Here is a 21,126-nt window from a genome sequence, read left to right as displayed (position 1 = left end):
GATAAAATTTATAACAATAGCATGAGACAGAAGGTCCTGTATTGCAACTTGTTATGGTTTGTGTTTGGGTGTCCCCCCAAAGCCTCATGCGGCCATGGGGCAGGCTTTTAGAGTTTGATTATGGGTTTGAAAGCTACACCCACCCTGGGGTGGATAGTTTGTATATGCAAGGGAGAGGAAAAGGGTGCTTGAGGCCATTCCTCCCCCATTCTGCGCTGGTGTGTGTTTGTTGCTTTGCTGTGTTCTGCCACCCTGAGCTGTAGCTCTCTGCCATGTGCCACTCTGCCTTGTAATCTGCCAAGTCTGGACTGAAACCTCCACAAACTGTAAGCAAAATAAACCTTTCCTTCCTTAATTTTGGGCATCAGATATTTTGTCCCAGCAACGAGAGAAAAGTAACCAAGACACAACTGAAGTGGGGAGGAAGAATTCTGATGGTAGAAACCATCATGTGGGTGTGGTGGTGCACATCTGTAATCCCAGCACACTAGAGGCTAAGGTAGGAGGATCACTGTTCACTGTGAGTTTGCGGCTAATCTGGGCTACATAGTGATTCAAGGCTGGCCTGAATTATAGTGAGAGTCGCTCAAAAAACAAAAAATCCCCCAGCATACAGAGATCATTTCAGTAGTATTACAAAGAAACCATTAAATGTACTTTAACAATTCTATATTCAAATTATGCCATCTCAAACTATTTCTCCTTTCTCTTCCCTCCCTCTTTCCTCCTCTTCGCTCCCTCTCCTTTTTCTTCTTCTTCTCTCACTCTCCCTCCCTCTGTATTGAACTCAGTGCTTTTGTACTGAGCAATAGCCCTCTTTTTATTTTAAAAATGTGTTTTCTTTTGAGATGGCTTCACTAAGTAAGCTGGGCTCAGCTTGAACTTACACACTCCTCTTTCCTCAACCCTCCAGAGTACTAAGATTTCAGACATGTGCCACTACATCTGGCTTAAAAATATTAATTTTATTCAATAATGAATTCCTTAAGTATAGGATCAGAGTGATACACAAGTTTATTAACACAGACCACACTGAATAGCACTTCCCAGAACTCCCTGCAGAGAAAAACTGCACAAACCCAATGGGAAGAAAAAAAAACCTGTTGTGCAGCTGAGTAACAGTAATTTCTCTGTAAAGGAAGTTTTTATGCCAACAAGAGGGAACAAGAAGCAAAAGGAAGTTGAACTAATTTTTTGTGTGTGTGGGCACTAGAGATTTCACCCAGGGCCTTTGCACTGAGCTACATCCCCAACCCTTTTGAGACAGGGTCTACTAAGTTGGTAAAGTACCCAGGATGGGTTTGAATTTGTGATTCTCCTGCCTCAGCATTCCCAGACTGCTGGAGTACAGGTAGGAGCCCACCCAGTAGGAGATACTTATCAGATGATAAGGTATGGTGCATCCACACTAGGCCCCTTGGGAAACCTGCTTAACTTCTTTTGCTTCATGGGATGATAACCATCTTTGCTCTTGTGCAGTTTGTGATGGGATGAGTGGTGTGAAGTCCCTACAGTAATTCTGTTTGCATGTTTATTTTCTGGTACTTAGAAGTTAGCCCAAGAAGGGTTCAATTAAGCTACATCTGCAGTCATTTTAGAAAAAATTTTTGAGACAGTGGCATGTTAAGTCACTAGGCTGGCCTCTAACCTGAAATCCTACTTCAGGCTCCACAGTAGCTGGGATTACAGGGACAGGAGTGTGCCACCACACTGACATAGAGTAGGTTTTCATCTATGGCCAATTAGCTCCACTTCTATAAGAAGACCCTTTGGAGAATGTTGCCTTTTACCCACGTGTTAAGTTGTTTTCACCCTTCTTGTTGGGAATCTGAAATATGCCCAGCCCTTCCTGATCCCCAGGAGTTTCCAGCCTATTGCTTTCCAGTGCTGTCTTTCCTAGTCTCACAAGTTTCCTTTCACAAATGTGTGAATATTGACTAAGCCTAAGTATTCATGGGGACCCCCTGCAGATTTCTGGAGCCCCATCTCTCCAAAGCCCCCTTCTCTGCAGCACCTTTCTTTGCAAATTCTAGTACCTTATGGCCTCTCTAAATGCCACTCTTGTTTCTTCTCTGCTTATCACATGTCCAAAAACTACCATTCGTGAAGATATTGAATCAACTTAAGTATCCACTGATGCACTAATGTATAAAAAGAACTGTATGTGCTGAGATATTACTCAGCCATAAAAAGAGTGAAATGGTGGTAAAATCATCTAATTCTAGCACTCTGGGAGACTGATGCAAGAAAATCACAAGTTGAAGCTCAGGATAGGCAATTTAGCAACTTGGTAAGACTGTATCAAAATAAAAATTAAAAAGGACTGAGGATTTATCTTTATGGGAAGGCCCTAACTTGAATCCTCAGTATCACCAAAAGAAGAAAAAGGCATTTCTAGAAATGGAACTGGAAAACTTAATAAGAAGTGAGGTCAGGCAAATAATGCATGTGGAACTTAAATCTTATCTCAAAGGAATATAGAATAGTGGTCCCCACACCCATGGGACAGTGTGGAGAAAGACAGATGCAGAGAGGATGGTTACCTGACCAGGGGTGCAATTGTTTGGATGGGAGGAATAAATTCATGTTTGTAAGCACAGCAGGGCTATTAACATCAATTAGCTGCACATTTCTGAATAATTAATGAAGTGGGTTTTGATTGTTTCTAATGTAAGGAAACAGTAAATGTCTGAAGTGATTACAGCACCATTTACCCTGATCTATCATCAGCGTTTGTATGCACATATCAAAATGCCACACTTTTCCCCACAAATATTTACAATTACAATGTGTCAATTAAAAATATATAAATAAAACAAAGAATTATTTCACATATATTATATAGTCTTTGGCTGTTTAAGGCAGGAGAGTTAATCTGATCTGTTATTCCACCACAGAAGAAAACAAGTCTTCATTCAAGTATACATACTTTTCACTTAAAAACAACTACTTTTTCTAATCATTCATATGCAGTAAAAACAATTTCCTCATAGTATTATTTCAACAGGATCATGCTTATCCCTCTTCAAATTATGAAGGTACTTCTCAGTATGAAGGCTTCAAGATGTAACATGCAGTGTTCCTTTCTGTAAGCATTCTCTAGAGTTCAGTGAGTTGCCATTTCCTGATACCTTTGACTTGGTACAACAGTTTTTCTCATGTTTAGGTCTTCTAAATGATGAATATCAGGACTTTAAACTCACAGGCTCTGGATTACTGTATTTCTAGCAGTGTTATACTGGTAACATTTCACTGTGAGGCGTCATCCAACTGGTAATGAGCTGCATCTTCTGGGAGGAAGGGTTTCTACATTGTTTACTTTTACATACTCCCCCTTTCTGAGTTAATTAGTGACTCTGTGACTCTATAATAATGCTTCTCCAGTAGTCACTTTCTCCTCAAGGGTGTCTCTTAATATGTCTTCAGGTGTTTGTGTGATATCATAGAGCAGCTTTCCAGTCACTGTACTCATATGGCTTCTATATCAAATGATTCCTCTGATGTAGCATGAGCTGTGACTTCCTGTGGAAGGTGGTCCACACTCACTACATTCATAGTTATTTCCTGTATGAATTCTCTGATGCCTCATAAGGTGTGATTTTCTAGTGAAAGATTTCCCACATTCACTACACTTATAAGGCCTCTCTCCTGTATGAATTCTCTGATGGATGGTAAGTTGTGCCTTCTCAAAGAAAGCTTTGGCACAATCACTGCACCCATAGGTTTTCTCTCCAGTGTGATTTCTCTGATGCTTAATGAGCTGCACTTTCTGAACAAAGGCTTTGCCACACTCACTGCATTTGTAGGGCTTCTCCCCTGTGTGAATTCTTTGATGCCTCAGGAGCTGTGGCTTCCAGGCAAAAGTTTTCCTGCATTCACTACATTCAAAGGGCTTTTCCCCAGTATGGGTCCTCTGGTGATGAATGAGACTGGACTTCTCACTGAAAGTTTTCCTGCACTCACTGCATTCATAGGGCTTCTCACCTGTGTGTGTTCTCTGGTGTGAGATCAGGCTTGACTTCTGGGTGAAGGCTTTCCCACATTCACTGCATTCATAAGGTTTCTCCCCAGTGTGAGTTCTCTGATGTGTGAGGAGCTGTGACTTCCCAAAGAAGGTTTTCCCACATTCAATGCACCCATAGGGTTTTCCTCCTAAGTGAAGTTTTTGATGTCTTATTAGCTCTGATTTCTTGAAGAAGGCTTCTTCACAATCACTGCATTGATGAGTCTTCTCTGCAGTGTGGGTTACCTGATGTTTGACAAGCTGCGGCTTTCTGATGAAGGCTTCACCACATTCGCTGCACTCATAGGGTTTCTCTCCTGTGTGAATCCTCTGATGCCTAATGAGGAGTGAATTTCTGCTGAAGGCTTTTTTACACTCACTACATGCATAGGGTTTTTTCCCTGTATGAGACCTATGATGAGTAATCAGCTGTGACTTCCAAAAGAAAGCCTTTCCACAATCATCACATTTATAAGGTTTCTCTCCTGTATGCATTCTTTGATGTGTGATGAGCTTTAACTTCTGGGAGAAAGTTTTCCCACAGTTACTGCAACCATAGGGTTTCTCTACCGTGTGAATTATCTGATGTCTTTTAAGCTGTGACTTCCTGCTGAAGGCTTTTCCACACTCACTGCATGCATAGGGCCTCTCTCCAGTATGAATTCTCTGATGCAGAATGAGCAGTGATTTCCGGCTAAAAGCCTTGGGACACTCCCCACATCCATAGGGTTTTTCTCCTGAGTGAGTCCTGTGGTGAAAAGTGAGCAAGGACTTCTGCGAGAAGGCTCTCTCACATTCACTGCACTGGTAGGACTTCTCTCCTGTGTGAGTTCTCTGGTGCACAGTAAGTGGTGACTTTTTATTAAAAACTTTGCCACATTCTATGCATAAATAGATTTCTGAATGTGTTACATGTTTTGGAATGAGCCATGACTCTTTGCTGCTGGTTTTTCTAAATTTATTGCAATCATAGTATTTTATTTCACTAAACATATTGTCAAGTGTTTTATAAAAATGTAATTTTTTACTGAGCTCATCAACTTTCTTTCTGCCACAGTTATTTTTTAGAATAATAAAATTGAAAGGGTTTTTCAAACTTTTTTCACCTGAGGCATACTCTTGAAATTTCATTCCTAAATGAACAACATTCATGCTTGAATTAAGTATTTTTCCCAAAACATCATATCCATGGCCTGTTGGCATACTTTTGTCTTGATTACCTTGATGCCATATTTTGGAATTACTGTCTAGCCAGACTTCTACAAAGAAAAAAAAAGAACCACAATGTAATACACACAATAATTATCAGTATGAATTAAGTCTCTGAAATGAAGCTTGGGGTCCTGGGTGGGAGACCCTTCAAATAATGTCTATTTATAGGGCATTGAAAATGTTAACAGAAATGTTAACAGAAATTATACATTATGCCTTCTATTTGGATCTATAGCTCAAGCCATGTATCTTAAATCTAAATGTAATACTATTAATAGAAATTATTCCATAGAATTCTTTATATAATGTCAAATAGATCTTATACACCATGTAAGTACAACTGTTTACTTCCAGAAGAGGACCACTTATTAGATAATTTCATGGTAATTTTTTTTTTTTTCTGGTACCAGGAATCGAACTCACAAACTTGCGCTTGCCATGCAGGCGCTGTGCTGCTGAGCTAAATCCCCAGCCCCCATAGTAATCTTTTATTTTGTCATTTTTTTTGGTTTTGTTTTTCTTTCTGTACCAGGAATCGAACTCACAACCTTGCACTTGCCAGGCAGGTGCTTTGCTGCTGAGCTAAATCCCCAGCCCATAGTAATCTTTTAAAAGGTTTGTTTTTATTTTTTATTTTTGATGATATTATTTACTAGCTATTGTGAAGTAATGTTCCCAGGAGGTGCTCCACAAGATAAAAGATTTGGCAAGGTCTCAAAATATAAAGCAACTGAGAGAGATAACTTCAAGGTTGGTTGTCTACTAGGGATTAAACCTGGGGCCTCTGCTACATCTTCAGTTCTTTTTATTTTGAGAAAGGGTCTGGCTAAGTCACTAAAAGTTGCCAAAGCTAGGTTTGAACTTGCAATCTTCCTGCTCAGCCTTCCAGAGTACCTATATTCTGAAAATGTACTAGTATACCTGGCTTCTAAGAAATAATTTTTTTTAGTTGGGAAGGGAGTCTAATCCTTAAACATAAGAATTCAAATGAAGAAGCAACTTGATCTGCTGATATGGAGCACAATGAGAGGAGACTCAGTGTTTTGTATATGAATGAAGATGATATAATTCATAGAGATGAAATATAATGGAATCAAGTTTGGAGGTCAAAAGCAAGAATCATAGACATATGAAGTATGAAATACACTTGAAGAGTTTATAGCAAGTTGTTTAGGAGTATGAATACACAGAAAAACAATAGTTTTAAGTTAAAATCAAGATCTAAAATTTTAAAATATACTCAGCTGTGGTGGCACACACACCGATAATCCCAGCAGTGTGAGAGGCTGAGGCAGGAAGATCATAACTTTAAGCCCAGCCTGAATAACTTAGGAAGACTTTGTCTCAAAATAAAAAATTAAAGGATTGAAGATTTAGCTCAGTGAAATGACCTTGGGTTCAATTCTCAGTACTGTCCTCTCCCTCAAAAAGCCCCTAAAACAAGTCTATACATACATACCACCTGCATCTATATCTATATCTATTTATCTATCTATGTATGTATTTTGTGTGGAGGAGGTTGAGACAGGGTCTCACTATGTAGTTCAGGCTGAGCCTTAAACTCACTATGTAGCCCAGGCTTGCCTTGAACTAATGGCTATTCTCCTGTTTCAGCCTCCTGACTGTTGAGATTATAGGCATGTACCGCCATCCTGGTCAAAACTTATCATTTTGGAAAAGAGATGGACCATCATCAGTGTTATGTACAGGAGAACAAATATACTTCACCTGGCCCCTAGCCCTTATTTCATCCTATTTTTCCAAAATTGTATTCCTATCTCTAGTCCAGCTCCCAATTCCAGTCTCTACATGGCATCCACTAATCTTTAAGAAATAGACGCAGGACTTTTCATGCCTCTGCTTGAAAACTCTGCTAAATTCAAAGGTTTATCATGTCATAGAAGCCCTCATACAACCTGGTTTCTTCCAAGCTCTTCAACTTTATCTCATAAGACTATTTCATAATCATACTGTTCCCTAATTTGATCACAAAGACATTTTCCGCCTTAGGACATCTGTACTCACTGTTCCTTCTGTTTGGCATGTTTTCAGCATGACTGGTCCTTCAAATCTAAATATCTTTTTTTTTTTAAAGATAGGGTCTTGCTGTGTAGTTCAAGCTGGTCTTGACCTCACTGTGTAGCACAGGCTGCCCTAGAACTTGGGGCAATGTTCCTCCTTCAGCCTCCCAAGGGGTAAGATTATAGGCATGTGCCACTATGCCAGGCTAAATCTAAATATCACTAGATAGCACACTAACAAGTACCCCATTTAATCCCTTCATGGTACTTATCTAATAAGTATCCTGTTCTTGCTGTTTCTCTCAGGACAGTATAAACCTCATGAAGGTAGGGAACAGGCTTGTGTTTTTCACTGATGCTCTCCTCAGAAGCATAAATGCTGTTCACTCACTAAACTTCTAAAGTAGTTCCTTCTGTATTGTTAATCTTCATTATAATTTGCACTTTAAGCCAAATGCTTGATGTTCAAATACTAAATTATTGAATATCTTATTTAGAAAAAAAACACAGGAAGAAAAGAGGCGGAGAGCCTCCTCACTGTGTTTAAGGTATTAGATTTATATTCTGAAACCATGAGGCCTCCTTCTACCCTCTCTGTGGGTTTAAAGTATGTCAGCTGGGCGTGGTGGCGCACACCTATAATCCCAGCACTTGGGAGGCTGAGGCAGGAGGATTGTTGTGAGTCCAAGGCCAGTCTGGGCTACAAAGTGAGTTCAAGGCCAGCCTGAACTGCATAGACCCAGTCTCAAATAGACTGAAAAAAAAACAAAACAAAAAAACAAAAAAACCCCCCAAATATGTCAAGTAAGAGGAAAAAAAGAAGTCATTTAATTGCTTTTTTTTTTTTTTTTAATTTTTTTGTGTACCAGGAATCAAACTCAGGACCTCACACTTGCCAGGCAGGCACTGCTTAAGTGCTTTTTGACTGAAATAAAACTCACTTGTAATATCCATCATCTAAAATGAGAAAAAAAATCAGAAATTCTTCAGGAAGAAGACAGTAGTCTGCTTCTACAGGTTAGATTGGAGGCTGGGAACAAGACAGAGAAAGTGACTAATTAACTAGGAAGAACTACTTTATTTTAAGAAGGCAGGGTTCTAAATAGCTGGCTATAGATCTGTGTACTGTATAGGTAAGAAGGGTACATTTCAGTCATGTGTTGTGCCTCATGCCTGTAATCTCAGCACTCTGGGAAGCTGAAGGAGGAAGATTGTAAGCCGAATCTCAACCCAGGCAACTCAGCAATTTAGTAAGACCCTGTCTCAAGACAAAGAAAATAAAAAGGACTGGGGATACAGCTCAGTGTGAAGGCCCTGGATTCAATCCTCAGTACTGCAAAAAAGAAAAAAAGATGCATTTCACTATAAACATGCAGAGAAGTGGAAACTAGGTCATAAAGCACATTAATTAAACATCACAACAACTCATGATACTGGGCTTGAATCTAAAGATTTAGGAACTTTAAGCATAATATATAACCAATATTGCAAAAATACTTATCACCAAAAACATGAGATAACTTTCACTGTTTCTCAAACAACTGAATATGTCTCACCTGGAAAGTTCTGACTTAGAATTTCTTCATCTATTATCCAGGGCTCTTCCTGGTCTAGCTTGAAAACTGCATCAGACTTGGTAATCTGATAACCTGTTAATTGGAAAACAGAGGACTTGTACCCATTTGCCTGAGCTGAGAGACTAGTGTGAGGAACTGTTATTACGAAGGCTGTAAAATAAAGCAAACGACTAAATCTTCCAAATTGGTATAGAAATCCAGGCCTCTATGATACCTAGAACTTATATCCAAATCAATAAGCTCCTCAGAGTCCCAGGTAATGGACACACACTGACTGACAGAACGTCTCACCTAGGAAGACAAGGCTGCTGTAGTTCTCCAACATCACGTCTCTATACAAGCTCTTCTGAGTAGGGTTCAGCAGCTGCCACTCCTCCCATGTGAAGTCCACAGCAATATCCTCAAATGATATCTGAAAAGCACAATCCCAGCTGAATCAGAAACGAGTCTTATGAAGTCTTGTGGAACAGAAAAGCTTTCATCTATTTGTGGCCAGCAAAGCCACCTCTGACTCTGTGAGATAAATGTTAATTGCTTTCAGCTACTGAGGTTTGGGGTACTTTGTTACACAGCTATGGATAACTAATATGACATCCTAATTGTGCATTATGCTTTCACAGGCAAACGAAAGTACTATGAAAATATTTACCATTGAGAATTTATTCATCCATTCCACTGAACATGAAAGCAGAGTGGGCTGTCTTTAATTAAGTGCAGTGGTTCCCAAAGAAGTGTCACTGGTATTTGAGAGCAGTTCTTAGCTAAGCAGGAATGGTCCAACAGCATAAGACCTCCAGGATGCCTGGACTCCACCTGCAAATGTCAGGTGGAGTCACACTTCCCAGTCCTTCAAAACCAAGCCATCCTCCTTCCTCCAGGGGTGGTTCTGCTCTCAAGTCAGATAAACTACCTAGCTCCCTTAGCTATCTTCTAAAACACAGATATTGGTGTTTTAAGGTTCCAGGAACTGTAAGAAGGACTAAAAATACAAACATAAGTACAAAAAATTCATACTTTAAAATACTTTTTAGTCTTTCAGGGCAGAGGCAAACACATCTTGCAGAGGCTATGATATAAGCACATACAGGGATAGGACAAAGCAATATAAGAGCCCTGGATCTAAGTCTAGATGGTCAGGCTGCAAGCTTATGAAGACTCCTAGCGAGGGAAGTGGGAGAGGGAATGTTTCAGAATAGTAGCATGAGCAAAAGCATGAAAAAATTGTTTACTGGCTCAGGGCTGGGGCTGGGAGCGCAACTCAGTGGCAGAGTACTTGCCAAGCATTGCATGAGGCCCTGGGTTCAATTCCCAGCATCACACACACACACACACACACACACACACACTCAGAACATAATAGAACACATGGGAGAATGACAGTGAGAATGATCCTGGTCTCTTTTGATGTGAAATCTGAAATTTGGCAGGACTGGCAGGGGCCAGCTTTCATTTAACTCAGGTACATTTGCCCCTGCTAGCCCCAACAATTTCAAAGGACCAGGAAGAAAGGAGAAAAGCTTAGAGCAAGCTCCTCAAATAGATATCTAACAGGATATCTTTCCACGTTAAACTGAAGCCCCAAAAGGGTAACTCAGTGTTTGGAGCAATAAAAAAATAGGATCAAATAACATTAACTTCTTGCCTCAAACCTGGGTATTATATGGAGGGATAAAAGTTGTCCCAAGAATTAACAGAGACAAGCTAGGTTCATTTATGTGCGTGGGTGGGCTAAATTCACAATACAGGTGTTTTTAAAAAAAATCGTATGCACAGAAAGTTTTAAGGTGGTTTGGATTAGAAGTACATCTAGATATCTGGTACAGTTGAATGTGTAGTTTTATCTACAGAAAGATACCACATACTTCCCAAAAAAGTTTCAAGAAAAATGAGTTCAGAGTAAAAAAGAAGTCAGAATGTACATTAAAAATAAAGAATAACGACTGAAATCAAATTTCAAAACAAGAGTACAGATAGACAGATATGAGGTGCCTGAAATGTCAAGACAGTGTGATATTAGTGAAAGGATAAATGTACAACCCAATAAAATAGAGTATATAGCCCAGAAATAAACCTCCACAAGGATACTCAATTGATTTAGCACAAAAATCCAAAAAATAATTCCATAGAGAAAGAAGAGACTATTCATCAGGCATGGTGGCACATACCTATAATCCCAGCATTAGGAGGCTGAGGCAGGAGGATCACCACAAGTTTGAGGCCAGCCTGGGCTATATAGTGAGTTCAAGGCCAGCCTGAACTGCAAAGTGAGACCCTGTCTCAGAAAAAAAAAAAAAAAAAAAAAAGACTATTCAACAAAGAGTAGCCAAGTTCAGTAGTGCACACCTTCTCCTGAGGAGAAGCTAAACAAATAGGATAATGAATTAGAGGCCAACATGGGCAATGTAGGAAGATCTCACCTTAAAACAAAAAGTGCTAGAACAATGTATAACCAGAAGAACAATCCTCAACACATACTTCTTATATAACTCAAAATGGATCACACATCTAAATGCAGAACATAAAGCTACAAAGCTTCTGAGAAAACTTGCATGCTCTTGGGTTTGGCAATGAGTTTTCAGATTTAATATCAAAATCATAACCAATTTAAGTAAAAAAGAGACAAATGACTTTTTCAAAATTAAAAAGGTTTAGCCAAGCATGGTAGTATACATCTATAATCTCAGAACTCTAGGAGGTAGAGGCAGGAGGATTGCAAGTTCGAGCCCATCATGGGAAATTCAGCAAGACCCTGTCTCAAAATAAAAAGCTGAGTATGGTGGTATATGCCTGTTATCCCAGCACTCTGGCAGGATTATCTCAAATTTGAGCCAACCTGGACCATTTACCAACTTAATGAAACCCTAGCTGAAAATAAAAAATGAAATGGGCTGGGGAAATAACTCAGTGTGAAAACTTTGGGTTTACCCTAGTACTACATCAAAAAAAGGTTTGCTCTGCAAAAGACAGTATTAAAACAAAAGATGCCAGGCATGGTGGTACATGTCTATGATCCCTGTTACTCCAGAGGCTGTGGCAAAAATATTGCAAGTTTAGACCAGCCAGTACAACTCAGTATGACATTATCTCAAAACAAAAAATAATAAAGGGCTGGGTTTGATTCCCAGTACCACAAATAAAAAAGAAAAGGAAAAAAGATCTAGAACAGACTGGGAGAAAATACTTCCAAATCACCTATGTGTTGATGCACTTATACTCAGAATACAAAGAAGAATGCTACAAGAAAACCAACAACTCCATCTTAAAAAGTAGGCAAAGACACGTCATCAAATATATATGGATGCAAAATAACATATGAAAGATGTTACAATTCATTCTTCAAAAGGAAAATACAAATTAAAACCATGAGATATTACTATATACTTATTAGAAGGCCAAATTCAAAAAAACTACTGACTATTGTTGATTAGTATGTGGAGTGACATCAATTCTCACTCATTGTGGGAATGAAAAATGGTACGACTTCGAAAAACACTTTGGGTGGTTCTAGATTTACCACAGGACCCAAAATTCTCACTCTTAGGTGAGTTGAAAATGTATGTTCACATGAAAACTTTTTTTTTTTTTTGGTACCAAGAATTGAACTCAGGACCTCATGCTTGCGAGGCAGGTGCTGTGCCATTGAGCTATATCCCCGGCCCCACATGAAAACTTATGCACAAGCCTATTTGCAGATGAATACTTTATTCAAAATTGCTAAAAAGTGTAAGCAATCACAAGTAAGTGGAAAAACAAAATAGTGCCTCCAAACAGGAGGAAATATTCAATGATACCACTCAATGATACAAATGAACAAACTGGATCAATCTCAAAGATAAGGTTACATATTTTTATTCCATTCACATGACACTCTGGAAAATGCAAAATCATAGCAACAGAGAACACCTCAACTGATCCCAGGATCAGGGATACCTTTTTATAGAGGGATAGCCCAGGGAGTTTCTTTGGGGTAACATAAGTGTTCTGAGTGCTGACTGATGTTGATTACATGAATTTGTACTTGCTTGAAAACTTGTATGGCAAGCCAGCTCCTGGCTATAAATCTATGTGTGAATTTTCAGCCAAGCACAGGCAATTCAAAGGCTTTCTCTGGCAGGTCTCATGGGGGAACACTGCTTTCCCCATACCAGCCTTAGTGCACAGCCAATGTGTTGTAGACTCTAAAGAGCTGATCCCTGTCACTGAATGTATTTCTAATACTTAAGTACTGTCTAAATCCCTGACAGGAACTGTTATAGCAGGGCCACAACAGCATACGAGGACTATAAGCCCCTGACTCATAGCTATAGTTAATACCCTTACCATTTGATCAGGCCATTGGCTAACCTCGGAATGGCCTATAAAACAGGGCGCCTTGGGGATGGGACATTTGCACAAAATCAGTTCTGTTTCTAAAAAAGTTCTATTGTTTGTTTGTTTGTTTGTTTGTTTTTGATACTGAAGACTGAACCTAGGACATTCTTACTGTGCTACATTTCCAGGTCTTTTGAGATAGGGTCTTACTAAGTTGCTATGTAGCTTAGGCTAGGCTCAAACTTAAAATCCTCCTGCCTCAATCCATTGTGCTGGGATTATAAGTGTACAGCAGCATTGCTTGGAGTGCTTTTATGTTACCCATTTGGCTCCCCAGTAAAGTTCCTGTGCTGACCAAGGAAACAAAACCAACAGATTGTGCTTGTCAACTTGCATCCTGTACTCCAAAGCAAGCAGATGTATAACTAATTGCCTTCCGTCCAGGAGGAGATGCCAGTACAGTTAGGAGATGTGAAATAGCTAGGAATTCTCTGGCCTGCCCTCCAGACCTCACCACAGAGCACTTCTAGATTTGCCCACGCTCACTAAGCAAGAGGTTTACAACTAACTGCTCCACACAGTCCCTTGGAAACATGTGCTATACCAAAAGATCCAGACCAGGCCCAGAACACCCCCACAGGAGGCCCACAGAGGGAAATCATCTGGGATACCTGCTAACATCCCTGCCAGATTAATTTCTGCCTTAATATTGTCAATTCCTTGTGTTGGTGGCAGGAGGGGGGAGAGTGTCACATGTGTTCCCTGACTTCCATGTGTTCCCCGACCACTATGATGCTGTCTTACCCTGGTACATCTGGGTCAGATCTAACTCACTGGCCTGAGTTTTACTAGGCCTAACTGGAGAACTTCAGAAACCTGGCTCTCAGAGGCTGGGGATATAGCCCAGTGGCATAGCGCCTGCCTGGCAAGCGCAAAATCATTAGTTTGATTCCCAGTACCACCAAAAAAACAAAACAAAACAAAACAGAAACCTGGGTCTCTAATGGCTGTGATATTTATTTTTTACCTGGAGTAGCCTTCCTCATAGCCCTGGTCGGTTGGTGCCTCGGAGTAATTATCTGGTTATGATCACAGCCGCCCCACTCCCAAAGTCTAACCGACAGTTTCCATGACGAGGTAGCCCATGTCTTATGCTTAAGTGCTGAAAACTCAGGAGTAGGGTTGTGGAGCTCTAGGTGAAAAACCTACATGTGATGTTGGGAATGGCTGAAGAAGTCTGTAATCCCAGCTGTGTGGTAGGCTGAAGCAAGACTGCAAGTTCAAGTACAGCATGGGCAAGTTAGTGACTAAGTGAGACCCCACCTGAAAATAAAAATAGGGCTGGGGACGTAGCTCAGAGCACAAAGACCTTTGGTTCAATCCCCATTACCACAGAAACAAGAAGCAGCTTCTTGGTTTTAGGTCCAACCACACACATTTATAAAGGCTACACCTGGAAGGCGTCACAAGAAGGGCTGCTTCCTACACCAGACTTATGCACAGCCATTCTCCATGGGAGCCACAGACAAGGTCCTGACCTGATTGCCTGCACTCCTAGCCCAGGCATCTCTCCTAGTCTCTCTGTGAAGCATTCCTTGGTGCTGATGTTGAGACCTGCTCATAGGGTGAGGGAGGCCCTGATAACACTTTTCTTCACTCTGACTTAGTACTCAGGATTCTTCTTGGTTCTTTCCTCTATGTCCAGGGCCTATCAAACTGTTGGTGCCTTCCACTCAGAGCTCCTTCAGCAACAACAGTAGGATGAACTCCAAGTTTGTGCTGATAGACCTGATCCTTAACCCACATGCCATTCTTGGGGACTCTGGCCCTTAGCTTATACAAAATCACTCTGTAAGAAACAGTCCTGGGAAATACAGTATGTTCATTCATTACAGGGTTGCCTTTTACAACTTGGATCACTATACAACCTAAATGGCCATCAAATTGTTTCCTTTATATGTATTTATCAGGGTATGCTCACTTGTCCTGAATAGCTGGTCTGCTTTTTCCTTTGGACAAAGTAAACTACGTCACTGTTCCGTTTCCCTTTCTGCTGCACCTTCTGGAAATACTTGAGAAAAGCTTGCAACTCAACTCTGTGACACTGCAGCAGCTTACATCATATTTACCTATGTTTTGTATTGTATGCCTCTATAAAGTACTTTGTGCTTCTTTTGACATCTTCTATCCAAAGGCTATACTTTCTCCCATTACGATTTACATGTATTTAGACCTTTCCTGTTTGTTGTAGAGATTCTAATAACCGTCATTATGCCACAAAAATAAAATAAAATAAAATTTAAAAACCCTCCCAGAGGATAAACAACCCACCTGTGACTCAATCATTTCTACTGCTTTTGGGAAACCTGCTGGTTTGTGGCTTGTCAGTCCTGACTAGATAGAGTCTTCTGGTCAAAGGTTTGGAAACCAAGAATCCATTCTCATTCCTGAAGCCTTCTTCACTTGCTGCATATGAACTGTCTTGTTCCTGAGAGTAAGGGCCTGTAGATGCAGCAGATATGTTATTTTGGATGATGTCATTCCTTTAGGAACCTAAATCTTGTTTTTCTCTTTCTGGTAACTCAGATAATTTAAAGACTAGATGTTTGATAGATACAAATAAGGCCTATTAGGTAAGAAATAGGAAGGAATGTGACATATCTCATTGAGGCTGGCCACCACTGGACCACAGTCCTGGCTTCTACCCATGAATACCACGTTGAAGCTACTCACCTCACTGGTTCAATCAAACACTCCTGGCAAGTGCACCTGCACCAAACTGCTCTGCAGAGACATCAAGAAACTCTGGAAATATAACAACTCATTCTTTCTATAGCAATGATTCCTGGAGGGGGCAGGAAATTATTAATTTAAATGAAATCATTGGCACAGATGCTATAAGTAAAATGCAACTCATTCCTAGGTAAGATGGTAAATATAAAATGGCTATTAAATGGAGATATTTAATTAGCACCGTAGGTTGGCTCCCCACCCCCAAATCAGCCCTGGAACAAAAGGAAAACATGGGTCAGAAAAACTAATTGGATGAAAAAGATAATCCTTGGGGATATTTGTTTATGTTGGGTCTGAGACTGAGAAGGGCCTAGCTTTAGCCTACAGCAGGTGGCGGCCAGAGGGGACTGCAAGATAGAGATCTAAGGATATCTTTTATGTTGCTTCTGTCTCATCTCACACTGGGACAATGCTGCCTGTAGTTTCCCCAAGAAATCAACACTAGTAGCAGGATATGGTGGCATACATCTGTAACCCCAGCTACTTGGGAGGCTGAAGCAGGAGGATTGTAAGTTCAAGGCAAGCCTGGGCAAGTTAGTGAGACCCTGTGTCAAAACAAAATAAAAGGGCTGGGTAAATCAGTGGTAGAATGCTTGCCTAGCATGTTTGAGCCCCTGGGTTCCATCTTCAATACTGCAAAAAGAAAAAAAGAGAAAACGAAATCAACACTGTAGCCCAGGACCCATGTTTCCAAGGGGCATTTGCAGTAGATCAATCAAAACCCTTGCTGAGAAACACCAAGGGCTATTGTAGCTGCCTTTGGGCCTGATCTCATCCCTACCTCCAGTGTCCCGCTGGATGGCCAGTGAAATCTCTCCACCACCTGCTTCTCTTTAAGACCTCCCATCCCTGATCAGACAAGCCACTTAGATGGGTGACGGACACAGGTAGTTTCTACGTTCCCTATGGTCTACATTGTGAGCCCTGGGTCCAACTCCCCAGAAGTCTCAAAGATGAAGGTCTGGCCTTTACCCTTTGCTCCCTCCCCCAGTGCACAACACTAGAGCACATGAGAAGACAGCACCCCCCCTAAAAGGTGTATGAACTCAGAGGTCTATAAGTGCAAAATTAAATTAAAAATAAGAAAATCCTAATTTTCCCTCTTCTGAAAAAGAGACTTACCCCACTGCTTTTCAAAGATCATCTACTTTACAAGCCTATAACTGTAAATTATTTCTCTGCCCATTTGAGATGTAATTAATTTTTTTCTAAAGCTAGTAAGTAAGCCTTTTTTCTTGTTTGTTTGTTTGTTTGTTTGTTTTTGGTCTTTTTGAGACAGGGTCTCTCTACGCAGTTCAGGCTGGCCTTGAGCTCACTTTGTAGCCCAGGCTGGTCTCGAACTCACAACGATCCTCCTGCCTGAGCCTCCCGAGTGCTGGGATTACAGGCGTGCGCCACCATGCCCGGCATAGCCTTTTGATAGTTTAATAAAACTGGGAGCAATTTTCTTCTTAAGAAGAAACTACCTCTAGCTAGGACCATCTCTAGCTCCCTATTTCTCAGATCCTGTGAGAAGGTGGGAACCCACCTCTACAAGTCACCTTGCTCTGACTTGTAAAGTACCTGGTCACAAAGATGAGAAGTTTTTTTCCCTCTGGGTAAGGATAATTAGCAAATAGTCACTCCAATTAGTTGGTGAATTTAAGATGAACTGTGCATGACAAGTGCTGTTCAGTCCTCTTTCTTGAAGACCTCTTACTGTTTTTCTTGAGAGCATACGTGCATTGGTATCTCTGCCTGGCTACAGAAAAAGGCCAGATAACAATGTGAGTATGGTTATTTAACAGAAGTCACCTTATGAGAGACTTACCTGAGCCACTTGTGACCAAGCCCATCCAGACCTACTTCTGCACCCACAAATTTGACCTTCCAGCTCCACATCCCAAGACCTCTCCAGGTCATTAAACTCAACTGGCCCAATCACAAACATCCGAATCATATGATCACTGAACCTCATAAACTCTACTTCACTCATGTTATGTGCCCCTATTATCCTCACAGAACCACAGTTACTGACTACATAGGTCCCCGTACTCTCCCCAATAGGCCATCCTTTCAAGGCCATCAAGGACACACACTGTGGGTTCCCCAATGACTCATATGGCAGAGGCCCCAGCTTCTCACTCTCAGTGGCTCTACAATGACCATCCTTCAGAAATACTCAATTATGGACTCCACAGACCTGCACAGTATTGGTCCCCATACCACTTCACACAGACATCCAGAGGTCACTGACTCCTAACTCCACAATCACCCACTGCCAATGGCAAACAAGTCACCGAACTCTTTAGGCTTCCTGCTCACTGTTCACTGATACCCACAGAACCCTCAATTTCTCACCATACTCACCTGACACCATCATATGACATCTACAGACGTGCCAGTCATTCATCCCATGGAGTACTCAAACATCAAACCCCGCAAACCCTACAATCATTTCTCCTCACAGATCTTTGTTACTCACTGAATTATTCGCCAGTGCTCTGGTCATTAATATAAACAAGGTCCTTACCACTCATCTACAATCCCAAATAACTCAACCCAATCACGTGAGTAAATGCAATCCAAGATTTCTCCACATCCTCTACCCCAATCAATGATGTCCCAGGACCCTTCTTCATTCCTGACACAGCATGGGATGCCTAACCACAGAGTGCCCAGGGCCCACAAACACTCACTCCTAGTTTCAGCCATTCCTAAATTACAGCAGGCTGTCAATCACTCATTCCCCTGGGAGCTACAGGGTCATCCCTACAGGACCAATTCCTTCCCCTAGCCCCCATTTAACAAATGCCACAAGTGTTGGGCATGTGATACACACCTGTAATCCCAGCACTCTGGAGCCTGAGCCAGGAGGGGATCCTTGAGAGCTTGAGGCCAGCCTGGGCTACATAGTAAGTTCAAGGCCAGTCTGAATTGCACAGCAATACCCTGTCTCAAAAAAAAAAAAAAAAAAATCCCTCAAAACATCTCCACAGAGTATTCCCTGGTTAGAACTGAGTCGCTACAATCCTCAAACACTGAGTTCCAAAAGGTTCCCAAAGAATTGACATCCCCCTCTCCTACAGGTAACTACACACCTTAACAGGCCCCCTAAGCACTGCTCTTACATAGCCCCCCATCACTGACACCTTGAGTCTTGTTATTTCTTATCACCACAGGCCATTTAAATTAAGCTATAAGCCCCCAGGGATCCCCAATGCCTTATCTCACAGGGCCAAGAATTCACCTGCATATAGAGCCCTATTCTCTAATCCACTCCGTGATCACCTATCATTCACTGACAGCTCCATGGGTTCTCTTAACACCCTGAAAGGGCCCACAGCACTGCACAAATATTGGCACCCCAACCCTCCCAGCAACTGCAATTACTAGCCCCACTGACCCCTCACAATTCCATTAAACCAAACAACCATTAACTCACATCCAGATACCGTGCCCCAATCTGTGATGTCTCAGTTACAGGACCCCAAACAGGCCCAGAGAACCCCAACACCACCAGCACAGGCCACCCAGCCTCTCACCTCCACAGAAATAGCAGCCATTTAACTGGCAAGTAAATACAGAATAAGGAAAGATTTAATTCGAAAGGATTATTGGGGTTTAGGAGGGCGGGAGAAGGGACTGTTGCAACAGGGGGAGGGGAACTACAGCGATAGGGATTACACTGAGGCCCTCGGATTTAGGTGGAAGCACTTCTGCAAGACAGAAAGGGTTTTTACATTATGTGTAGAAGCAATGTCAGAAAAAACCAGGCATTGGGAAGTGGGTTAAGTGGTGGGGTGACCAGAGAATAAATCAAAGAATACCTCTGCCCTTTCTCATGACAAGCTGTACATAGACCAAGGTTCAAGGAACTACAGAAAGTAAAGAGTATTTAACCAAGGTTTGGTTAATAAATTTTTGTTGGTAATAAGTAGGCACAAGCTGCTCAGCTCATCACCGATGAAGTAAAGACTGAAACTGCATGAGACCTGTTTCGGGGTCTGTTACAGGGAAACAGGGGGACATCCTTGAGATTCATCTGTCATCTGCAGGAGGAGGGTGTATTGCTGTGAGCCTTTTCATGGAACAAGAGGTTGTGGAGACATCCCCATCAATGACCACCAAGTTCTGATTATCCTACAAATAAATCCCCAATGGCACGCACACACTCGCCCCGCAGTTGGACGGGCTACCCTACTACTAATCTACAAACCAACTTCCTCAAAGGGCCCGCCCATATCTCTAATCCCCTCACCTGGCCTCCAAACCTCTCACCCTCTCCCCTGACCCGGACTGCTAGTTTTCAGACGCTCCATGATCCGACCCTCCAACGTCCCCACATCGACCAATGCGTAATCCGCCTCAGCCAAAGCCACCTCAAATTCCTCGCGGCACCCACATACCAGTACTCAGATCCCACCCTCGCCTTGCCCCCACCACGCCCTGGTCTGGGCAGCGCATGCGCTGGGGCCCTGCCCCGGGCGCCTTTATCCACCCGGCTTGCAGTGGGTCTCTGTGAGACCCGGGAGGACACCAAGCCCACACTCTGCCTCCTGTCCAGCCCTACTCCCGCTCTACTTACTTTTACCTAGACTTCACCGCGCCCAGGCCGACACGGCCTAACAGAGGAAGTGGCAGCGCGGAACTACATTTCCCAGAGTACTGCTGGTGCTGGAACTGCGCTTCCCAGAGGGCCCCGCGGCGATCTGGGTGACGTGAGCTCTTACTGCCTCAGAGTGATGGGAGCTGGACCAGAGTTCTTCAATGTCAGTAGGCTGCGGAGTTGCTTCCGTTTGTAGGAGTGAGTGTAATAATTTAGCTAAATTTTCGTACCAGCCCAGCAGTGGTGAACGAAAACAATGGAAATAAGCAAGATGAGGATTTAGAGGAAAGTAAAACATGGCAATGGAAAGAGAAGAACATTACTGGATAGAAAAGCAGAAATTAAGGAAGCAAAGGAAAAATCTACACTTGGTGAGTCCAGTAATAAAAAACCAAAAGCATACTAAATTATCAAAAAATGTGGAGACAGCAAAAATACACACAGTTGATAACCAGAGTAGAAATAGCCGTAAAAACAAACTATTCATGAAATAATATTTTGCTCAATTCTGTGTTAACAAATTTGAAACCAAATAGGTAATTTAAAGGAACAGTTTACTAATTTAAGAAAATATCTTATTAGACCTAAAGCTATTGAAAATTTGAAGACATTTTTGTTTCC

At 41.6% G+C, this 21,126-nt stretch overlaps 1 protein-coding gene and 1 long non-coding RNA gene across 3 annotated transcripts; both read right to left on the bottom strand.

Moving 5' to 3' along the window:
- Positions 1-944: 944 nt before the first annotated feature.
- Positions 945-16,447, bottom strand: Znf605 (zinc finger protein 605). 2 transcript variants are annotated; one of them, XM_013503579.1, is made up of 5 exons: positions 15,858-16,447; positions 15,456-15,626; positions 9,105-9,225; positions 8,793-8,885; positions 945-5,262 (listed from the first exon to the last, which is right to left on the bottom strand). In XM_013503579.1, exons 2-5 carry the CDS (start codon positions 15,468-15,470, stop codon positions 3,485-3,487), a joined length of 2,007 nt encoding a protein of 668 aa, XP_013359033.1. In that variant the 5' UTR covers positions 15,471-15,626; positions 15,858-16,447; the 3' UTR covers positions 945-3,484. The 2 variants fall into 2 exon arrangements, with proteins under 2 accessions (XP_013359033.1, XP_013359032.1); XM_013503578.1 differs by lacking the exons at positions 15,456-15,626; positions 15,858-16,447 and adding an exon at positions 9,463-10,097.
- Positions 16,448-16,513: 66 nt separating this feature from the next.
- On the bottom strand, positions 16,514-20,589 carry LOC106146508. Its single transcript, XR_001230963.1, has 3 exons — positions 20,485-20,589; positions 17,481-17,658; positions 16,514-16,550 (listed from the first exon to the last, which is right to left on the bottom strand). It is a non-coding gene; the product is annotated as an uncharacterized LOC106146508 (long non-coding RNA).
- Between the last annotated feature and the right edge of the window lie 537 nt (positions 20,590-21,126).

Source organism: Chinchilla lanigera, unplaced genomic scaffold (genome assembly GCF_000276665.1).
Source record: "Chinchilla lanigera isolate Chin_1 unplaced genomic scaffold, ChiLan1.0 scaffold00081, whole genome shotgun sequence".
NCBI lineage: Eukaryota > Metazoa > Chordata > Mammalia > Rodentia > Chinchillidae > Chinchilla > Chinchilla lanigera.
The sequence above is the reverse complement of the archived record's forward strand: the minus strand, read 5'-3'. Positions and strand labels throughout refer to the sequence as shown.

Bases quoted from the DNA above. Each gene is read 5' to 3' on its own strand.
- Znf605 (XM_013503578.1), bottom strand. The intron at 8,886-9,104 runs GTGAGACGTTCT...TCCAATTAACAG, and splicing joins CAGCAGCCTTGTCTTCCTAG to GTTATCAGATTACCAAGTCT. The intron at 5,263-8,792 runs GTGAGACATATT...TTTTCTTTGTAG, and splicing joins TCTAAGTCAGAACTTTCCAG to AAGTCTGGCTAGACAGTAAT.